Raw genomic sequence first — 18,330 nt, 5'->3', positions numbered from 1 at the left:
AACAATAAAATACAATATAATATTATTTATTATTACAATTATTTACATTGTCAACTAGGTATTATGTTGTACAGGTATTATAATAATAACTATAGTGTAGTAACTGTGCAGTCAAGAACGCTCCACGTCGCGCTCCACAGTCTTCGAATTGTAGTCGTCCGTACTGCTGATATTATTATTATTTTTATTATAATATTGTGTACGATATAATACATATATCTACTCCTACCTCTATATTATATCAGAAGCCTCCCGAGACGGCACGCATACTATAAACAACGTCGAGTGGACCGCTGCCGTGGTAATCGGCAGGTGCCCACACTTAGCCGCAGTCGTCACTCGTCGCCGGTCCGTCCACTAGCACACAATACACTTTGTCCTAATATCATAATATTTTTAGAGGTACAAGACTATCACGCAATGAAGTACCTGAAATTGAGTTCCGGTGGCAACATGCCGATGGTCGGCTACGGTACATGGCAGGTAAGTGCTACTAGCGGAATAAAACACTATAATACTATGCCTACACGTTGTACTCGTATATCAAGGCCGGGCGAATAACAATTTTGACGAGATCTTAATGTTTATTACTGCAGTTAATTGCATTTTTTAAATAACTCCGTTTAATCAAAATACAATTAAAAAATGTTTTGTTTACATCGAATTGAATACCATTTCTTTTCGCAAGTGATTTTTCCTATTATAGTGGACTTTTAGAAGTCATACCGCTACGTAACCAATAACCATATATGTGGTTCAAATACTAAATGTACTATAAAATATAGGTATATGAGTTGACTTAGCTTGGGTTCAATTAAAAGTATATCGTTACGTTATAATTCTCTTAACTCAACTCATACTAACTTTTTAAAGCCCAGCCTTGCTTGTTAGTCGTATTAATATAACCAATTTAAAAATTTAAAAACTATATTTAACTAGGTATATAAGTATTTATATTAAAATTATCCTTAATAATTGTACGTTTTATATTATATTTATATTGTTTCAATGCATTTCATCCGGTGTATGATGACACTCTGATTCAACAACAATAATGTATTATGATTATTGGTTTTAATATAATTATTATTATAACAAACTCAGATGGAACGCAGTAATGACGAAGATGTAGGTACAACTCAAAGAACGGTATAAAAAACATACACTGTACAATCGAGTAAATCACTGTTCTCGTTGTAATAGAAATAATATTGCTGTAGTAAATACCATATATTATATTATACACGTATAAGGTGATTCACCATGCATACTCACTCTGGAGTCTTACCTTATGGTAACTCATTTATTTAAAATCTAGTTAAAGTAATTTTCAAGTATACCATAATGACAATATTTTCAGATACTTAGATTTTAATATCATTATTACCATTTATAGTGTCATAAAGTTACAAACTTCGTTATTTCAAAGAAATAGGTATTTAAGAGATCTTTTTACTGTAAATTGTTAAATAGATGACATTTTTGGAAAATTTGATGTACTTATTAAAATACATTTTCAAACGAACAATTTCTAAGTTATTAATCTCACTATGGTTTTACATAAAACTATATACTACATTCGTAGATAAAATTCAGTGTGTTCATTTTAAAACATAATAACATCACCACATCGATCTAATATGCGACCTACACGCTATGCCTAGCTACAAACATAGTAAAAACGTAGACATATAATAAGTAGAAGTATTGTGATTAGTATACTATATATATATCAATAAAATATTATTAAAAATTACCAGGCAATAACTTTAAAGATGAGTCATTTTAGAAAATAATGATAATATTCGTTATAATGTACACTATTGACTTGGTATATTAGACATTTTCTTATTGTATATAATTGACTATCATGAGTAACGTGTTTGGATTCAGTGACATTATGGTCGCCTGTTCAAACTGTGCATCAGCCGCTCTAGGTAACGGAAAACCACTACACTTACTTATTCCAACGGTCCAATTGCTAGAGAAATTGACTGCTATGGTTGTAAAAAAAAAAAATCAATAATAACAATAAATTTAAATGAAACGTAGCAAAATTATTAAAGTATTTGTAAAAATACTAAATCCTAAGTCAAGCAGTTTAAAAATAAAAAAAAAATTTACCTAGCTTATCAATAAGAATACTGTTATATATACTTATTTATTTTATTATTTAGTTAACGACGAGTTGTTCGATATTTTACACACGATTATCTTACTATTGGACATGGTAGTCTGAAGTGACTTCAGACTATGAACCATATGCTTTTTTTAAATTAAAACTAAATAATATAACATAACCAAAGAAACGTTTGTAGTATAACTTGGTTGGTAATGTGGAAAAAAATTTGAGACAAAGTGAGGACTTGTTTAAAAATTAATCATTCTTAAGACGTTTAATCTTCGTGCTGTTTAATTTCGAAATTTATTGAAATACTATATTTTATATCTCGTTTGTATAATAATTATTACTGATAGGTAACATAATATATATTATTATATATTTAAGAAGTGAAAATTCCTATTGAAATAAAATATATAAAAATCATCATAATATTAATTTGATATCGAAGCAATTATTTGCATTTGCTAAAACGTTTACATTCTTGGACAGTCATCATGATAATTACTCAGTATAATGTATAAATATTTCATTATTGACAGAGACAGTTATACTATGGAATTATTTAAAATGGTTATTAATAAATAACCTTATTACACTTATTCATAAAACAAATAAGCCATTTTCGTTATTAACTAATCATTTACTTCGATGACTAAATATTGGGATGGACACTAATATGTAAAATAGTAAAGTTATTATTAATATGTCTTGACGTCTTGTATAATAATATAATATTATGATAGTATATTACGTATACATGTCTAATCATACATTGCTGAACCTGTATACATAACTAATAGTTTCTTAATTTAGTAATACACTATACCAACCATTATAGTATTCTATTTTCAATCGTGGGTACTATCACTGCTTCTACAGACAGGAGTCTTTAATTTGTATAATAATGTATACTATGTATATATTTATTTTTATACTTGAGAAACATCAAGTCTTAGAAATTAGTTGGTTTTACTATATTATTTACTCAAAAATTTAATTTTTTCTTTTATTCCCATATAATAAAATATATTAAATTTATAATATTTTTCTTATCTACGTAAATAATTATTTCGTTTAAATAATTGAACGACATTCAAGTATAAATTAAGCGGCTTCACGTTCCAACATGTGTTAATTGACTCATTATGTAATAGGTATGGCAATATATTATTATATTGGAAATGTTACATTCACTGTTAGGTGATTTTGGTGTGCGTTTACTAGCTCGTGTGTAGTAATGTCTAACTTAACCTTAAAAATTGAACAAAAACAAAAAATTAAATACTCTATATCTACGTATATCAAAGCAGGTATAGCGTAATAAACTTATTATTACTTTATACTGTTAAAAAGTTTAAAAAACACTTTAAATATTTTTAAACATTACTTAAAATGTATATAAACCCGTGTAACAATATACGTACGTGTCAAATAAATATCAAACCTTGACAATCATATAAAATAATATAAAAATCATAAATATATGTAAGATAAATATGACCTCGACATAATATTATCTGTACAATAAATTACAATAATTAGGTTGATAGTCTAAGGATACCACGTCTCATTTATTGACAATGCGAATAATGATGATGCAGACAGTAAGCATATTATATACTGTTAACTCTCACTCACAGTAGGCATACAAGTGTATAGATGTGAATTATTAGACTTACGCATGTAATACAATTGGAGTACATTTTTATTCATCAGAAAACATAATCAATGGATTGGGAGAAAAAAATGACTTTTAACGGTTCTTTTTTAATCTATTGTCATAAAACGGTTGTGACATACCTACAGATTTACCCTCACGAGTACAATACGTCAAAGTGCGTTGAAATTATGTTTTGAATTGTAGCTATTATTTATCAAGTACGAATATAATACATTTTCAAAATTTGCTTAGCTGTGATTAAAATACTATATATGCGTTATTTAATAACTATTTTTAAAATATTATTACTTTTTAATTTATTTTATCGTTTAAAGTTCAAACGCACGTTAGAAATGAAGGTGTATGTGGTGTCAATCAGAACAATGCTTTACAAAGGTATTTTTTGGGCGATTAAAAATTCTAACTTTTAACCTTGTGTATTAATTTCTTATATCAATTGAACGCAAATTCTATTGATGAGTATGAATTTTTGACCTGTAAAACATATAAATACTACTGGAACTTATTTTTGATCTATAAAATAAACGTGAAATCAACCGAAATTATTTTTTGGCCTAATTCTATTTTTAAATTATTAATTAAAACGAAGTTAGATTTAAATTACATACATATTCTTTCTTAATTTAAGGCTTAACATAAATACGTTAAACGTCATAGACTATTATTTTATTATTTCTTAAATATTTTAATTTTTTTTTATTACTTTTATTATCGTGTAGATTTGATACATAATATCTAAAATCTAAATACCTAAAACATATTTTGTAATATTAACATTTTGTTTCCTAATAAAACGTATAAAGCGTGTCATACTAAATTTTCATAGATATTTTTTTAGACTGAATAACAATTTTTTTTGACCGATTATACATTATAGTAATAGTATCTATGTTGTCCCTAGAAACAGTAGAAATCGATTCATTATATTATAGTTGCGTTATCATAGCGACCGAGCGTTGATAAATTGTATTTTGATTATATGTTATTACGTATTCATATGATAAAATTTTACTTATTCGAATTTTTTTTTTATTTATTCAATTTTATTTATTTACATTATTTTAAATTTTTATCGTGTATAAGAGAATTTAATTTTAATTTATTTATTTTTATTATATGTAGATACTTGTAATATATTTTTACGTATAATTGTGCTAACAAATGTGAATGTTTTTATTTTTATAATATCGGTGGAATTTTCATTAATGTTATCTTTTAATTTTTGTATGTCAAAATATTTACATGTTATAAATTAGACCCTAAAATAGATTATCTGTAAATCAGTGAAATTCATAAATACTGCTCATTTTATTATTATTATATTATCACTTTTTGTGAACTAACTCTTTGATAGGATTTCATCGATTCCGTTAGACCTTTTTATACTCAGGGAAAAGGAATATTGATTCCACCAGTATCATTCGGTCATTAGAGGTAGTCTAAAAACATTCTATCGTTTTCGCCACCTAATCGAATTATTTCCAAAAATATTAGTTACATAATTAATTCGAATTTAAATAATATATAAGTTAAGAAAAAAATAGGATGACCATTGGCCACCAACTGATAGGTGGAGGAATCGATAATTTGTACTTAGACTACTTGCACTGGGGGAGTCGATATTGGCGGAACCTTTGACGAGCAGATACTGTTCGTCAAATATAACATAATTTATTCTTGTCTATCAATGACCGGAAGTAAATCCATGTCGGCGTTCTTACTTCTAGGAAATCACTTTTCTAGTTTTTGTCAAGTTTATTATGATATTAGGTAAGAATTGCAATGAAAAACTACAACGAAGTACCAAAAAGCGTAAGGGAGCGTGATTCGTAAATGAGCTGTATACTCGGAATCGTTTTTTTTGGAAAAGAAGATTTATCGTCATTCTCAAATTTAACACTCTGACACAATTTATGTGATATACTACACCCACTACAAGGGACAAACTTCCGTGTAAGATCTGCTTTCCAATTAAATCTGTGTTCGATGAAAATATATTTATACTAAGAATAATAATAAACAGTTCTACGCCGTGTGATATACCATGATATTCATCAAATAATACGCAGTAATAAGTCGTTCAAACTCCAGAATCACAACAAAACTACCAGTTATCATCATATTGAGGGATGTTTAATATCTAAAGGTTATTCTATAGTAATGAAAACTACAATCACCAAGATTATTATTGAGGATAATAATATAATAATATACTATGGTATTTTCTTGGAATTTCGTAATACTTTATTAATGTTAAAATAGTTTTACACTTCAAACATATCATCTCATAAAATGTTTAATATTTAGTCGATACTTTTTCCAAAAAAATAAATAATTTATTATTCAAATCAAGACATTATAAAACCGTAATAATTACAGTTTAAAATTATACCTTTAGTATTCGTGGACAATGTTATATGGTGATAGATACTATTTTTTTGTCGGTGTCTAATAACTTTATTATAATGTTTAACTATATATTAGGTACCTATAATGTAAAACAATGTTTCTCAACCGGTGGGTCACGTAGTTCAAAAATAATAAAACACCGATTTACAAAATAAACCGTTAATGCCTTTCCCAACTATATGAAACTTTTATTGTTCAATTTTATACTTAATATATGGATAGAGAGGGGGGTCGCGAAGTAATTGACCATATTTTATACCTTTTTGGGGGAGAAGGGCGAGACTAAAGGTTGAGAAACGATGATGTAAAATAATGTATTGTAAAAAACAAAAATCGTGTGTTGTGAATTTGTGATATATATTGCATTGCGCTCGTCAATCAAATTAAAAAAACAATTTTTTGTCACACTTAATACTTAACCACTCACTGGAGAGCTAATTTTGGTATAGGTAAATATTACCTAAACATTGTATTAATTATTAAATGGATATGATCATAAATAATGGTCTGAGACTGTAAAACTTGACTTGTATAGTAAAAATATATAGGTAAGCTAATACTTTCTGCGTATAATATTATTGATTATCTACAATGTTCATCCGCTAGATCCTTCAGTAGGAACCACTGATCTACAGGTTATTAATGTTCCATTAATGAACATTTTAACATTAAATTAAACTAACCTCTAATGAACTATTAATTTTTTATTTTTTATTTTTATTTTTATTTTTACAATACGGGACGAACCCTTTAATACATGAATATAATAGTTTTTATTAATGTTTAAATTATTTTATAATTTTATTTTTATTTTTTAAAAAAATTTATAAACAATGTTATAACCTGTATTCTCGTTTCAATTATATAAGTCCAATTTTGTTTTCAGAATTTTAAAAACTTTGATTTTTAAATATCGATTATACTGTTGAATTTTTTTTTTTAATTTTTATAACGTCATTTTATCAAACATAACTATTTTTAACAAAACACTTGTAGAATCAATACATTTTCATGATTTCAAATAAGTATTTAAAACGAACAATACTTCATAATATTATAGCAATATAGTCGAGTATAAAATCGTTATTGGATATTTTTAGTTTTTTAGTTTTAGATTAATATTTTTTATATACATAATTGTAATTTATTTTTCATCTCTAATTTGTTTTTAAGAACCTACAGCAAAACATTACAATTTTAATACTTAATTACTTCATCGTTCTTACGGGGTGCCAATTGTAGGTGTAGAAAAATTGATCTTGTAATCGTCTCGATGTGCAGACGTGTAAATGCCGTCGGATGATTGGGACGACATTGTTCGCATTAAAACGTCGTACGTTATAATAAGTGTGTAATTCAAAATTGCTTATAATATATTATGAAACCATCAATTTTAAACTATATCGACCGTTTGTTTCACATTACCCAACCTGCAGCAACTGTGGAGTACATGTCAACGAGTATACTTGCGACCGTACGTGTATTTACTATTTAGCCCAATCGTCCATTATAATATGACATGTGCAATAATATATCAATGCGCGTGTAACAATGTATCTATCTATAAATTGGTTTTCCCATACCAAATATATGTGTCAATAAGTACCAGGTTGTGCATTCCTGCAGTGTATTGCACGACAGTTATAGCTTATACGTCGTAGTTGACCATCAGGCGCTAATAAATGAGAATACACCATTACTCCATTAAAACTGCTTTAGTAGTCAATCCAAAATTGTTTCAAGTGACGTAGGGGAGGGGTAATTTTTAAAATTATGAAACTACCAGACTTATTAAAATAACTTGTGTGGAATATACACACCAACTAAAAAACCATACAAGGAACAATCTATAATATTCATTAATATTCATAATGTTTCCGATAATGCATTACTGAACCAATAATATTTTTTATTAAAAAAATTAGTACCATATTAAACCGATATAGGTACGTACATATTTTATTTTTAAAAAATAGCCTAAGTAGAGGTACATCGTCGCCCTTCCTTGTATCAACCACTGTTGTTGCGTATTTAATATTATGTACTCGTTTGTAAAATATATAATAATAATAATAATAATATATTAGAGTATGTATAGGTATGTATAATATAAATATTATTTTACTTTAATTTGCATTTCAGCATTGGTTGATAAAATATTAACGCAGCAATAACAACCGCCAAATGTTTGTTGTGCACCCACAAAATGTAATATTTATTCCTGTTGATAACCACTCGGATAGTAATATTGTATACATTATATTAATACACTGTACATAAAATAAGATAATTAAGTATGAAACAAAATCGATATAGTTTTCATGTTATCGCACTGCGTATTTTTACGCATATATTATACAATCGGCCTTAATATCGGTTCAATTATCGTTTAATAAGACTAATGCAATTTTTTATTATTATAGGCCGTGGACAATGTTTTGGAATCAGCCTTGAATGAAGCCCTAACGTGTGGATACAGACACATCGACACGGCTACGGCTTACGAGAACGAACACGTCATAGGAAAAGTTTTGAACGAATGGATCACATCTGGTAAAGTGACTAGAGAAGAGTTGTTTATCGTCACCAAGGTACCTATTACAATATACTTACCTGTCTTTATAATTGCGATTCAAATTCGTGGTGTTAAGAATGTCAAGATTCGATCACCATGAGAAATAAATTACATAACTACCACCTAAACACAAATTTGATATCTTTGCAGCTCCCCCCTTTCAAAAATCGGCCTGAGGACCTGGAGGAGTGCTTAAAAAAATCGCTCAGCGACTTGCAGCTGGACTATATTGACATGTACTTGGTGCATACTCCGTTCAGCGTGATCGCGGGAGAAACACCCGCCTATAGCGACATGAAAATTGATACCAGTACTGATCACTTGGCGATTTGGGAGGTGAGTGTGCCGTCATAGTTATTTAAATAAATGTATCTCTCGTAATACGTTCGTAGTATTAAAAATTGACGCATAATACCTATTTATTATACAAATGACTTGTGGAAATCAACATTACGATTCATTTATAATGCGACGATCGAGCTTGATACACTTATTTATATGTTGCAGATGATGGAAAAACAGGTTACTGACGGCCGAGCTAAGGCGATCGGCTTGTCGAACTTCAACATTCAACAGATACAGAGGGTGCTGGACAACTGTAAAATCAAGCCCGACAACTTGCAAATAGAAAATCACCTATACCTTCAACAACCTGAACTCGTAGAATATTGCAAAAGCAACGATATTGTTGTGACCGCGTATTCGTGTTTGGGTGCGAAAGGCGGCCGAGAAGCCATGGGGTTGAATTGGACGTAATAATATTATATTTTTACATAACATAATGACAATAAAATAATAAAAATATTATTGTTTGATTTCATTAAAGAACGCGATAACAATTTTATTATTATCTATTATAAGTTTGTATATATTATTTTAGCAAGGATTTACCGGAAATGATGGAAAATGACGTGGTATTGAGCATTGCGGAAAAACACGGTAAGACTCCGGCCCAAGTGTTGTTGCGGTTTATTGTTCAGAAGGGCATCGTGGTCATACCAAAAAGTACGAATCCACAGCGGTTGGCGTTAAACATAGAGGTGCATATTTTTCTAATAAAATATGTTGTATTTTTAATAATTATTAATAGTAATTATGACATTTTTATAATATTAATATTTACATTTATTATTAAACAAATTGTATTAATAATAATTAATAATATAATATATACAAATCGTTGTAATTAACTTCGTTTTTCCGATAGATTTTCGATTTTGAATTGGACGAGCAAGACATGGAGGCCATGATTGGTCAAGATGCGGGAGAGGGAGGTCGCATCATATGGCTTTTATTCTTCACTGGGTAAGTTATATTTTATTATCATAGATTAAATTTCATAAAACCAGATGGTGCACTTTAAACTTGTCAGAATATTTGTAAACAAAGTTTATGGGACGTCACGTTGTTTGAAAACAATTTATTCTACGCCGATGGGTTCAATATATGTATCATCTGATTTTTATATATTTTTGCGATATTATTTCAATAGATCGTTCAGTTTACATACACATAATATATATTAATCGCACGTTTTATACCTTTTAAAATTTAGTGACTTTAACATCTATATTTTGATTTGCTATAGTCAAACATAATATAATATTCGGTCATGGTTTTACTTTTCCAGAATCGCAGACCATCCAGAATATCCTTTCGAAAAGAGTGTTTGAGCTCAAAATAAATTCTACGACAAATGCGACAGCCCACTATTACACGCGAATGAACCAAATTCAAACTATATAAAACGGCATTTGATGATACCCGATTATTTAAATATTTATTATAAGCCTATTACCATTACAGTACTAGGGTTCATGTCAATCGATTCGTATTTGTAGTATTTGTACCGAACACTGAAAGGATTCCGTCGTCTTGGCGTGTTATAAAATAGCCCTATACATACAGAGTGTATCAAAAGTCTTCATCCGATTACAAATGTATATAGTTCGGCTAACGTTAGCCACTAGTAAACGACCCATATACTAATGAAAAGTTAGATAACCAATTTTATTTTAAGTTATCTTTCGATTAGCATATAGGTAATTTACCTACGGCTAACGATTGCCGAACTATATAAATTTGTAATCGGATGAAGACTTTTGAAACACTTTGTATATGCACGTTAAAAATACAATCGTACTATTATACAAATTATTATAAGAAATATGTCGTTTGAATTAACACTTACCAATATTAAGTTAAATCAGTGAAAATAGTAATAAGTTAAGAATTATTAAAACAACACGCTCTTGCATTCAATATAAAATTCTTGTTTTTTACTTACCATCTGGACGATTTACGTGAACAAAAAAGGTAAGTATCAAACAAGCCAGATATATTTAAGTTAATACCCCTAGGGTCTAGATATACGATATTAAATGATTATCATAAAAGTTATCAATTGTTATATACCGTGTGATGTTTACCAGGTTCATAATTATAACATAATATGATATTAGGTATTATAATATTTATAAACATAATAATACATTAAATCGTATATAGTATAATATTGTATAGGCTGTGTGTCTAAACCTCATAACAGATTTGTAATTTACGTACAGAAACCGGGAAGTATCATGTCATGCACATAATATTATACCGTGTTTTTATAATAACATGTATCTATGTATCGTACATGAAGTATTATATTATGTATGCATATTGCATAAAACATATCATTTAGCCGTGCGCATGAGGTAAGTACTCAGAAAATGCAATTGCATATCCGGAAATATCAGAGATAAATATAAATCATTGTAACTGCTTGTCTTAACATTGAACATGTTTAAAATTAAACATTTTATAAGCAATATGTGAACATTTTTTTACTGGAATTGTATACGCTTAAAATAACGTTCAGATAACGCGATAGAGAAGGCACATCTATCCGGAAAAACAGGTCTGCGTACGCCTATAAATAATACAATATTATATAAACGTATCTAACATTGTAATATATCCATGCGTGTACACGTCTGTGTTTGTCATATTCCTAGAAAATCGATCAGATCCAATATTGTTTATATTGTCTGACGATCGTCATTGAAGTGTTGTACGTCAACAATTTTAACCTGAACACAATACTGCTGGAATGTGATTCTTTGACCGGCGTCCACTGGACACTGGAGATACGCTGTATATAAAGCACAGAATACCGCACCGATTCGACATCGAATAGTCAAGTTCTGTACGAGATAGTTCACATTTAGACTGCAATTATAAACAACCTGCAATTAAAGAGCATGGCGCATATTATATTGTGATAAAACCCTTTTTCGTTTCATTTGCCCCGTGTTCACCGTACAACACGGGCAGTTTGGTTCCTGAAAAACAATATACCTATTTCTGTGTGTCGCTATTCGCGAATGCAATCAATTGTCCATTGTGTCCGCGTTCGAAACACTGTTCCTCTGTTTACGACACGTATTAAGAGGACGCCACGCCCGCGTGAGTTGCATCAGTCTTACGAACGTACGCACAACATAGGCCATAGGAAATTTTACGTTCACGATTTTACTCCGTCATTTTTAAAATCGGAGTGATTTGACCTATTATATGATTTAAAAATAATATTATTATCAAGATAATCTTGGAAAATGTTGAAAGTGTTATTGATATTTAATTTTTAAAGTAAATCGTGATCGGTTTAAAATACACAAACAAATTATAGCTTTAAAATACTTATGAATGTAGGTATTTAAATTTTAAATCAAAATATCAATAAAAACGTACTATAATAATATATTCCCTACAGATCAATAATCTTACCTTTAAATTGTATAATTTATGTTTCAGTTATTTTTTTCTAATTCTAATCACAATATTCATAATAGAAAAAAATGGATTATTTTTAACGTAAAATTTTCTATTTTGTAGGTATATTTATAAAACTGACACGAGTGACACGGCACATACGGGTGTGGCGTCCTCTAAAGAATAACCAAATACGGGTGAAACAACGAAGCTTTATATTTGGACTTACATTAATTAAGTGCATTTTTTTAAGGTAAATAGAGGTATGCCATTCATTAAGGTAGTATACCCTAGTGAATTTAAATAGTAGTTTCGTGGTAAATTCCAAAAATTAACCTGTAAACCACTTAAAAAATATAAAATACTATAAAATAAGGGTTTCTACGTCACACGTGACCATGTTAAAATATTATTTTACCGTTGAACATAATGGTTAATTTATAGACGGCAAGTTTTTAAAATAATAATTTTAATTCTTTTGATAACGTCATACTCATTTTTACTTATTAATTATTAAATTATTTAAAATACTTAATACATTACACAATGGCCATAATATGGGAGACACGGTCATAATCTTATAGTTTTAAATAGAATATATTATTATATATATTATATATTGTATTATGCACATAATGTTAAACATATATTTCGAGTATAATGGACCGAAACTTTGAAGGATTTCATTAACTCTCTGATGAAAGAGTGTCAGTCTGCGGACTATGATAGGTATCTATTTTAATCTCGTCACATCAACCCTTCGGGAATAGAAAATTCAGTTTATTGATTCATACAAATACAAGAGCAGCTTGGGATTAAAATAACACCATTATATTATTAATTATAAGTGTCCGAACACTAATCTCATGAGTAATATTATATGGTTCAATTAGACCACGAGGACGTTTAAGATATATGTAATCAATAACGTGATATTATTTTATAAAATTTCTATATGTTACGGTATAAGTACGAATGCCGGTAAAACCGAGGGTTTACCGGTAAATCCTAGGTTTTACCGACTGGTCGATAAATGTCCCGATTCCGGACATTTATCGATTGATTTTGATAAAACCTAGGATACACAAAATAATTTGGTCAAATCCCGAATGATTTTTGTAGTTCGGACTTTTATAAACGATATTTGGTAAATCTTAGGATAAACAACCAACATTGATAAAATTTGAAATTTTTTACTAATTATGTGATAATTTTTTTGTCCTTGCTTTATACTCGTATATGAAAATAGTAATCATTATTATTTAATACTACTATAATATTAGCTACTACCTACTAGTATATTACATTGGTACACATATTTATATTATTATATTAACTATTATACATGTATATTGTATTTTATATATATACTTATATATATTCAATTTAGGTTATGATACGGAACAGGTTATAATACAGATAATATATTGATGATATCCAGAGTTATTGGAAATAATTTTACGAGCAGTATTCGTTTTGAAATTGTCACGAATGGTACCTATATTACGTACAATATTTCACTTAAAATACGATATTACGAACTTTTAAATGGCGTTGTCGTAAAAAATTAATTAAAAGATTTTGGGGGGAGGGCTTAAGCCCAAAAACCCTCCCCCTGGATATAGCACTGGATGACTTAAACTGATTGATATTGTTAATAATGATGGAGAAGAAAAACTGATCACTCCGATGAATGGTGCCTCCGGAGAAATGCGTTTCTATGTTCGCTATAATGATTCGTATGATATTATTAATGAAGTACATATTGCAACAGACCGCGGAGATAGAAATCGTATGGCGCGTGCCGTTAATAGAAAATACTAAAAAATGTTAGTATTGAGGCTATAAATATTTATTTAAAAATATGTGGCTATTTCAAAAAAATAAACACTGAATACCCAAAAAAAGGTCTAACAGTTAAACGTATTATGCACACTGAAATGAATTCACGCTGCCAAGTAGATTTAATTGATATGCAAGAAAACTCCAATAACAATTGCAAATTCATAATAGTCTATCAAGACCACTTAAATAAATTTGTTATTTTACGATCACTTAAATTTAAACGGGTTAAAAAAGTTGCATACTACTTATTCGATATTTCTACTATTTTGGAGCACCAAATATACTCCACTCAGACAATAAGAGAGAATCCATAAATGCTGTTATTACAAATCCATGAAGTATGTGGTCTACATATATAAATTATATTAAATATAAATATATAATATATATCCACAAATATTCACCTACAAGGACAAATTACAATAGTTACAAGTATATTTTGATTTCACGGATCATCAAATCGTTATTTGATCGCATCTCAATATTGTTTCGTTTACAATCACTTACTTGCAGTGGTAGGTAAAACGTAATATCAAAAATCGTATGCGATAAAACAATAAAAAAGTTATTTATTTGGATTTACACACAACAAACGGTTAAACACATCATCATAACATTATTTACATCGTACTATACATTATTGTCGCTAAGGTATATTCGTTCGTTCTGTAATAACAGAGCTTCATATGACGTTTATTTAAATACTTAATGTAATGAATGTAGTGATGATGAAAATATGTAAAATGAGCGGAGATAAGTAGAATTAATTTATTTCATTTTATCATCACTCATTGAATGACAATTATTGTCTTATCTTCATTAGGAAATTGTTTTATTATACTATAAGTTAATGCAAAGCAGCGACGATTTTTCTTACGCATAAATTACGTGCGCCATAGTAGGTAACAATTTAATTATATACTATACGAATGTATATTATATAATATGATAGAACATGATATTATAATACTTTATTATTTTATCGTAACATAATCACTATAATAATATATTACATGACAAACGTGAAAAACATAATAGTCGCGTACTATAAAGTTTAAGTTACAAATTATAAATTTTAATTAATTCTTAAATGAAATTCTTGTAAGAAAAAACATAAAACTCGCTATTTTCTGTCATAACTAATAAAATACGTTTCTCTGCCTAAACCAATTTATAAAAATCTTATTTTCATCACAATTAGTTTTATCATAATTTTACCATAAATTTTAAAAAAATTAGTAAAACATTTTCCATTGTAAATCCGTGGTTACCAGAAAAATGTTTTCCAAGCATCCGGATTCACACCTTATGGACTTTTCCAAAAAATAAATTGACAACTGGTATTTTATAAATATTCCCGTTTTTCCAATATTAAAAATAAAAGTAGTGTGAATGTTCTTATTTACTTTTGACCTGCTGATTGATCAACTAGATAAATAATTTTACCAAAAACCATCCTCAATATCGAATAATATTTTTTCCCGATTATGGATCTCTAAAATTTAAAAAAAAAGTATAATAACATACATAGTTGTTAAAACGAAATATCCTATGCTTATTATTTCTGCTTAGTCACAGGAAATTATATAATCAATTAACTACACAATTACACGTTTTTTCTCACTTAAAAAACCAAAATCAAATGCCAGCAACCAGGACCATTAATATTATAATATGTATAATTATGTAATTATATTGACCTAACGCAAATGACTATAATAATTGTTTTATGAAAAACAAAATTTACGTCGATAAAATCCCGCGTTTGTATAAAACAACAGCGTGAAACACTACAGGAAATTTCGTGAACTCGACAAGACGATTTATTATTTAGGTACTAAAAATTTTAAAAATCTGTTGCACACCGTTAAAATTGCGACGTTAATATTTAAATAAAGCCCAATACGTTTTCAACACAAAAACAGAAACCAAATAAATAAATAAGATTAGAGATCGACAAGATAAATTGTACATCGTAACGTGGGTCGTAAATGTTCTCCAACCTACTAAACGTCTATACGTACCTATACAATATGTTTACAAAAAAAAAAAAATTCTATCAAAGTATTGTACACGGTATGTGTGCGTACTCGTATGTGCATTATGATGATGGCGGTACAATACTTACATGCCAATTTATTTTTCTGTTACGACTGACTGGCCAAGTATAACATATCATTATATAATAAACATTGTATTGTATAATCGTCTCAATACACGCAACTATAGTGAACAATACAATGTCTCGATGTTTTTTTGTAATAACCAACTTATATTGTTTTATAATTGTTAAATCCTCCGGTATTCCTATTATAATAATATTCTACTATCATGTTTTGTGCTTGACCAAAAAATAAATGATACCGAAATCAATATAATATGTTTGATGTATATTATATTAAACTTAATAAAAAAAGAAATTTCATATTGAAATATTATCGTTCTTTAGAGCATATTGTATGAAAATATTAATATTAGTGAAGGTAAGTTAACAATACACATAATATAGGTACATAATAATGTATTGATTTATAAATCTACATATTATCATACTCGTATTTTTATATATTTTTAAATTGATTTCAAACTAGATTATTTCAATATCGGTAACCGTCCTAAAAACTGAAGGCAATTTGTTTTTTAAATTGTTTTCTAAAAGAAAATACCTACATGTAATTTTAAAGTGACATTATAATATACAATATACATCACATTAGCAGGCGGTTGCACTGCTAAGCAAAATAAAACGGATTAATAATAGGTATAATATAAAAATACGAATCGTCTAATTACTTAATATAAAATAACAATATTATTTATTTATCTAAACATATGAGTATCTACAGTAAGTTAGTGGATTAAATTATGGTTGAGAATTTAATATATATAGATACCAACTAAAAATAGAATAAAATATTTAAAAACAAAAGTATATTTAAAATTTAAAACCTATATAAAATAAGTACATACTATCTGAGTAAGTAAAAATGAAAATTTACTTAAAAAACTGTTTATTATATTTTTGAAATGACATATAGAAATTATAGTATGTCAAACTCGTATAAAAATAATCAATAAATCCAAATTACCAAAATATTAAAAACTATTTTCATTAAAAAAAAATTAGGCAAGTAACCATCAAAACATAAACTATCGTTACTTAAAAAATTAATTGACTCTCGATTCTTAAAAACGACAGCGCTATCATTATATTAAACGTGAGAATATCTCTGGCAGTCACTTACCGTGGTCAACAAAGAAGACACTTAATAATACTACATAAAAACCGAAACTAAAAGGATTACTAGTAATATGAAAATATGGTAAACGAAAAAGGACGGGAAATGTGAATGAGACGAGGAGCAAGATTCAGACCATGTGTTTACATGCTTACTTGTTATTGGTTAAATCCAAAAAAGAAGAATTTATGGACACAAATTGCATCACAAATAGAATGATACAAATCCCTACTTGTTGGAAATAGGGAAAGAAATATAAAGCTGAAAAACGACACGAAAAGAAGAAGGTTAAGTTATTTATCAATTTATCTACACTTATATAGTTATATCTAAAAATATTAAACAGTATTATGCTATAGTTCTTTATATTTTTTTCTTAGTCAATATTATGTTCTCAAATTATACGACAACTAAATAAGGGCATAAATTATCGATTTATCGAATAATGTTGTTGTTCTGTTATGACTTTTGATCTCATCAAAACGCGTGCGAGTTGCGATTCAAAATCAGTACAATTTTTATGATGTTATTATACTAATACATAGGTACTCAATAATATTTTTACATCATTAAGTTAAAAATTAAATTAATATGGGCCCGAATAAAATTAAACCGTTAGCGGCGCTATCTATACCGGCAAGCGACTAGCCGTGAACTTTGCGCGCTAGCTAGTTGTAAGTACAAGACAAAAATCAAA

General features: G+C 28.3%; 1 protein-coding gene across 1 annotated transcript; it reads left to right on the top strand.

Moving 5' to 3' along the window:
- Nucleotides 1–271: 271 nt before the first annotated feature.
- Nucleotides 272–11,059, top strand: LOC132921848 (1,5-anhydro-D-fructose reductase-like). Its single transcript, XM_060985073.1, has 7 exons — nt 272–483; nt 8,639–8,806; nt 8,941–9,126; nt 9,298–9,542; nt 9,671–9,830; nt 9,998–10,095; nt 10,421–11,059. The coding sequence occupies exons 1-7, from the start codon at nt 421–423 to the stop codon at nt 10,461–10,463; spliced, it is 963 nt and encodes a 320-aa protein (XP_060841056.1). The 5' UTR covers nt 272–420; the 3' UTR covers nt 10,464–11,059.
- The last annotated feature ends 7,271 nt before the right edge of the window (nt 11,060–18,330 follow it).

The sequence above is a fragment of the Rhopalosiphum padi genome, chromosome 2, assembly GCF_020882245.1.
Source record: "Rhopalosiphum padi isolate XX-2018 chromosome 2, ASM2088224v1, whole genome shotgun sequence".
In the NCBI taxonomy this organism is placed as follows: domain Eukaryota; kingdom Metazoa; phylum Arthropoda; class Insecta; order Hemiptera; family Aphididae; genus Rhopalosiphum; species Rhopalosiphum padi.
Note: the sequence above shows the minus strand (reverse complement) of the source record. Positions and strands in the feature narration are given on the sequence as shown.

Coding starts and splice junctions, on each gene's coding strand:
- LOC132921848 (XM_060985073.1), top strand. CDS start 421: ATGAAGTACCTGAAATTGAGTTCCGGTGGCAACATGCCGATGGTCGGC. Junction 9,543..9,670: donor GCCATGGGGTTGAATTGGAC/GTAATAATATTA, acceptor ATATTATTTTAG/CAAGGATTTACCGGAAATGA. Junction 10,096..10,420: donor TGGCTTTTATTCTTCACTGG/GTAAGTTATATT, acceptor TTACTTTTCCAG/AATCGCAGACCATCCAGAAT.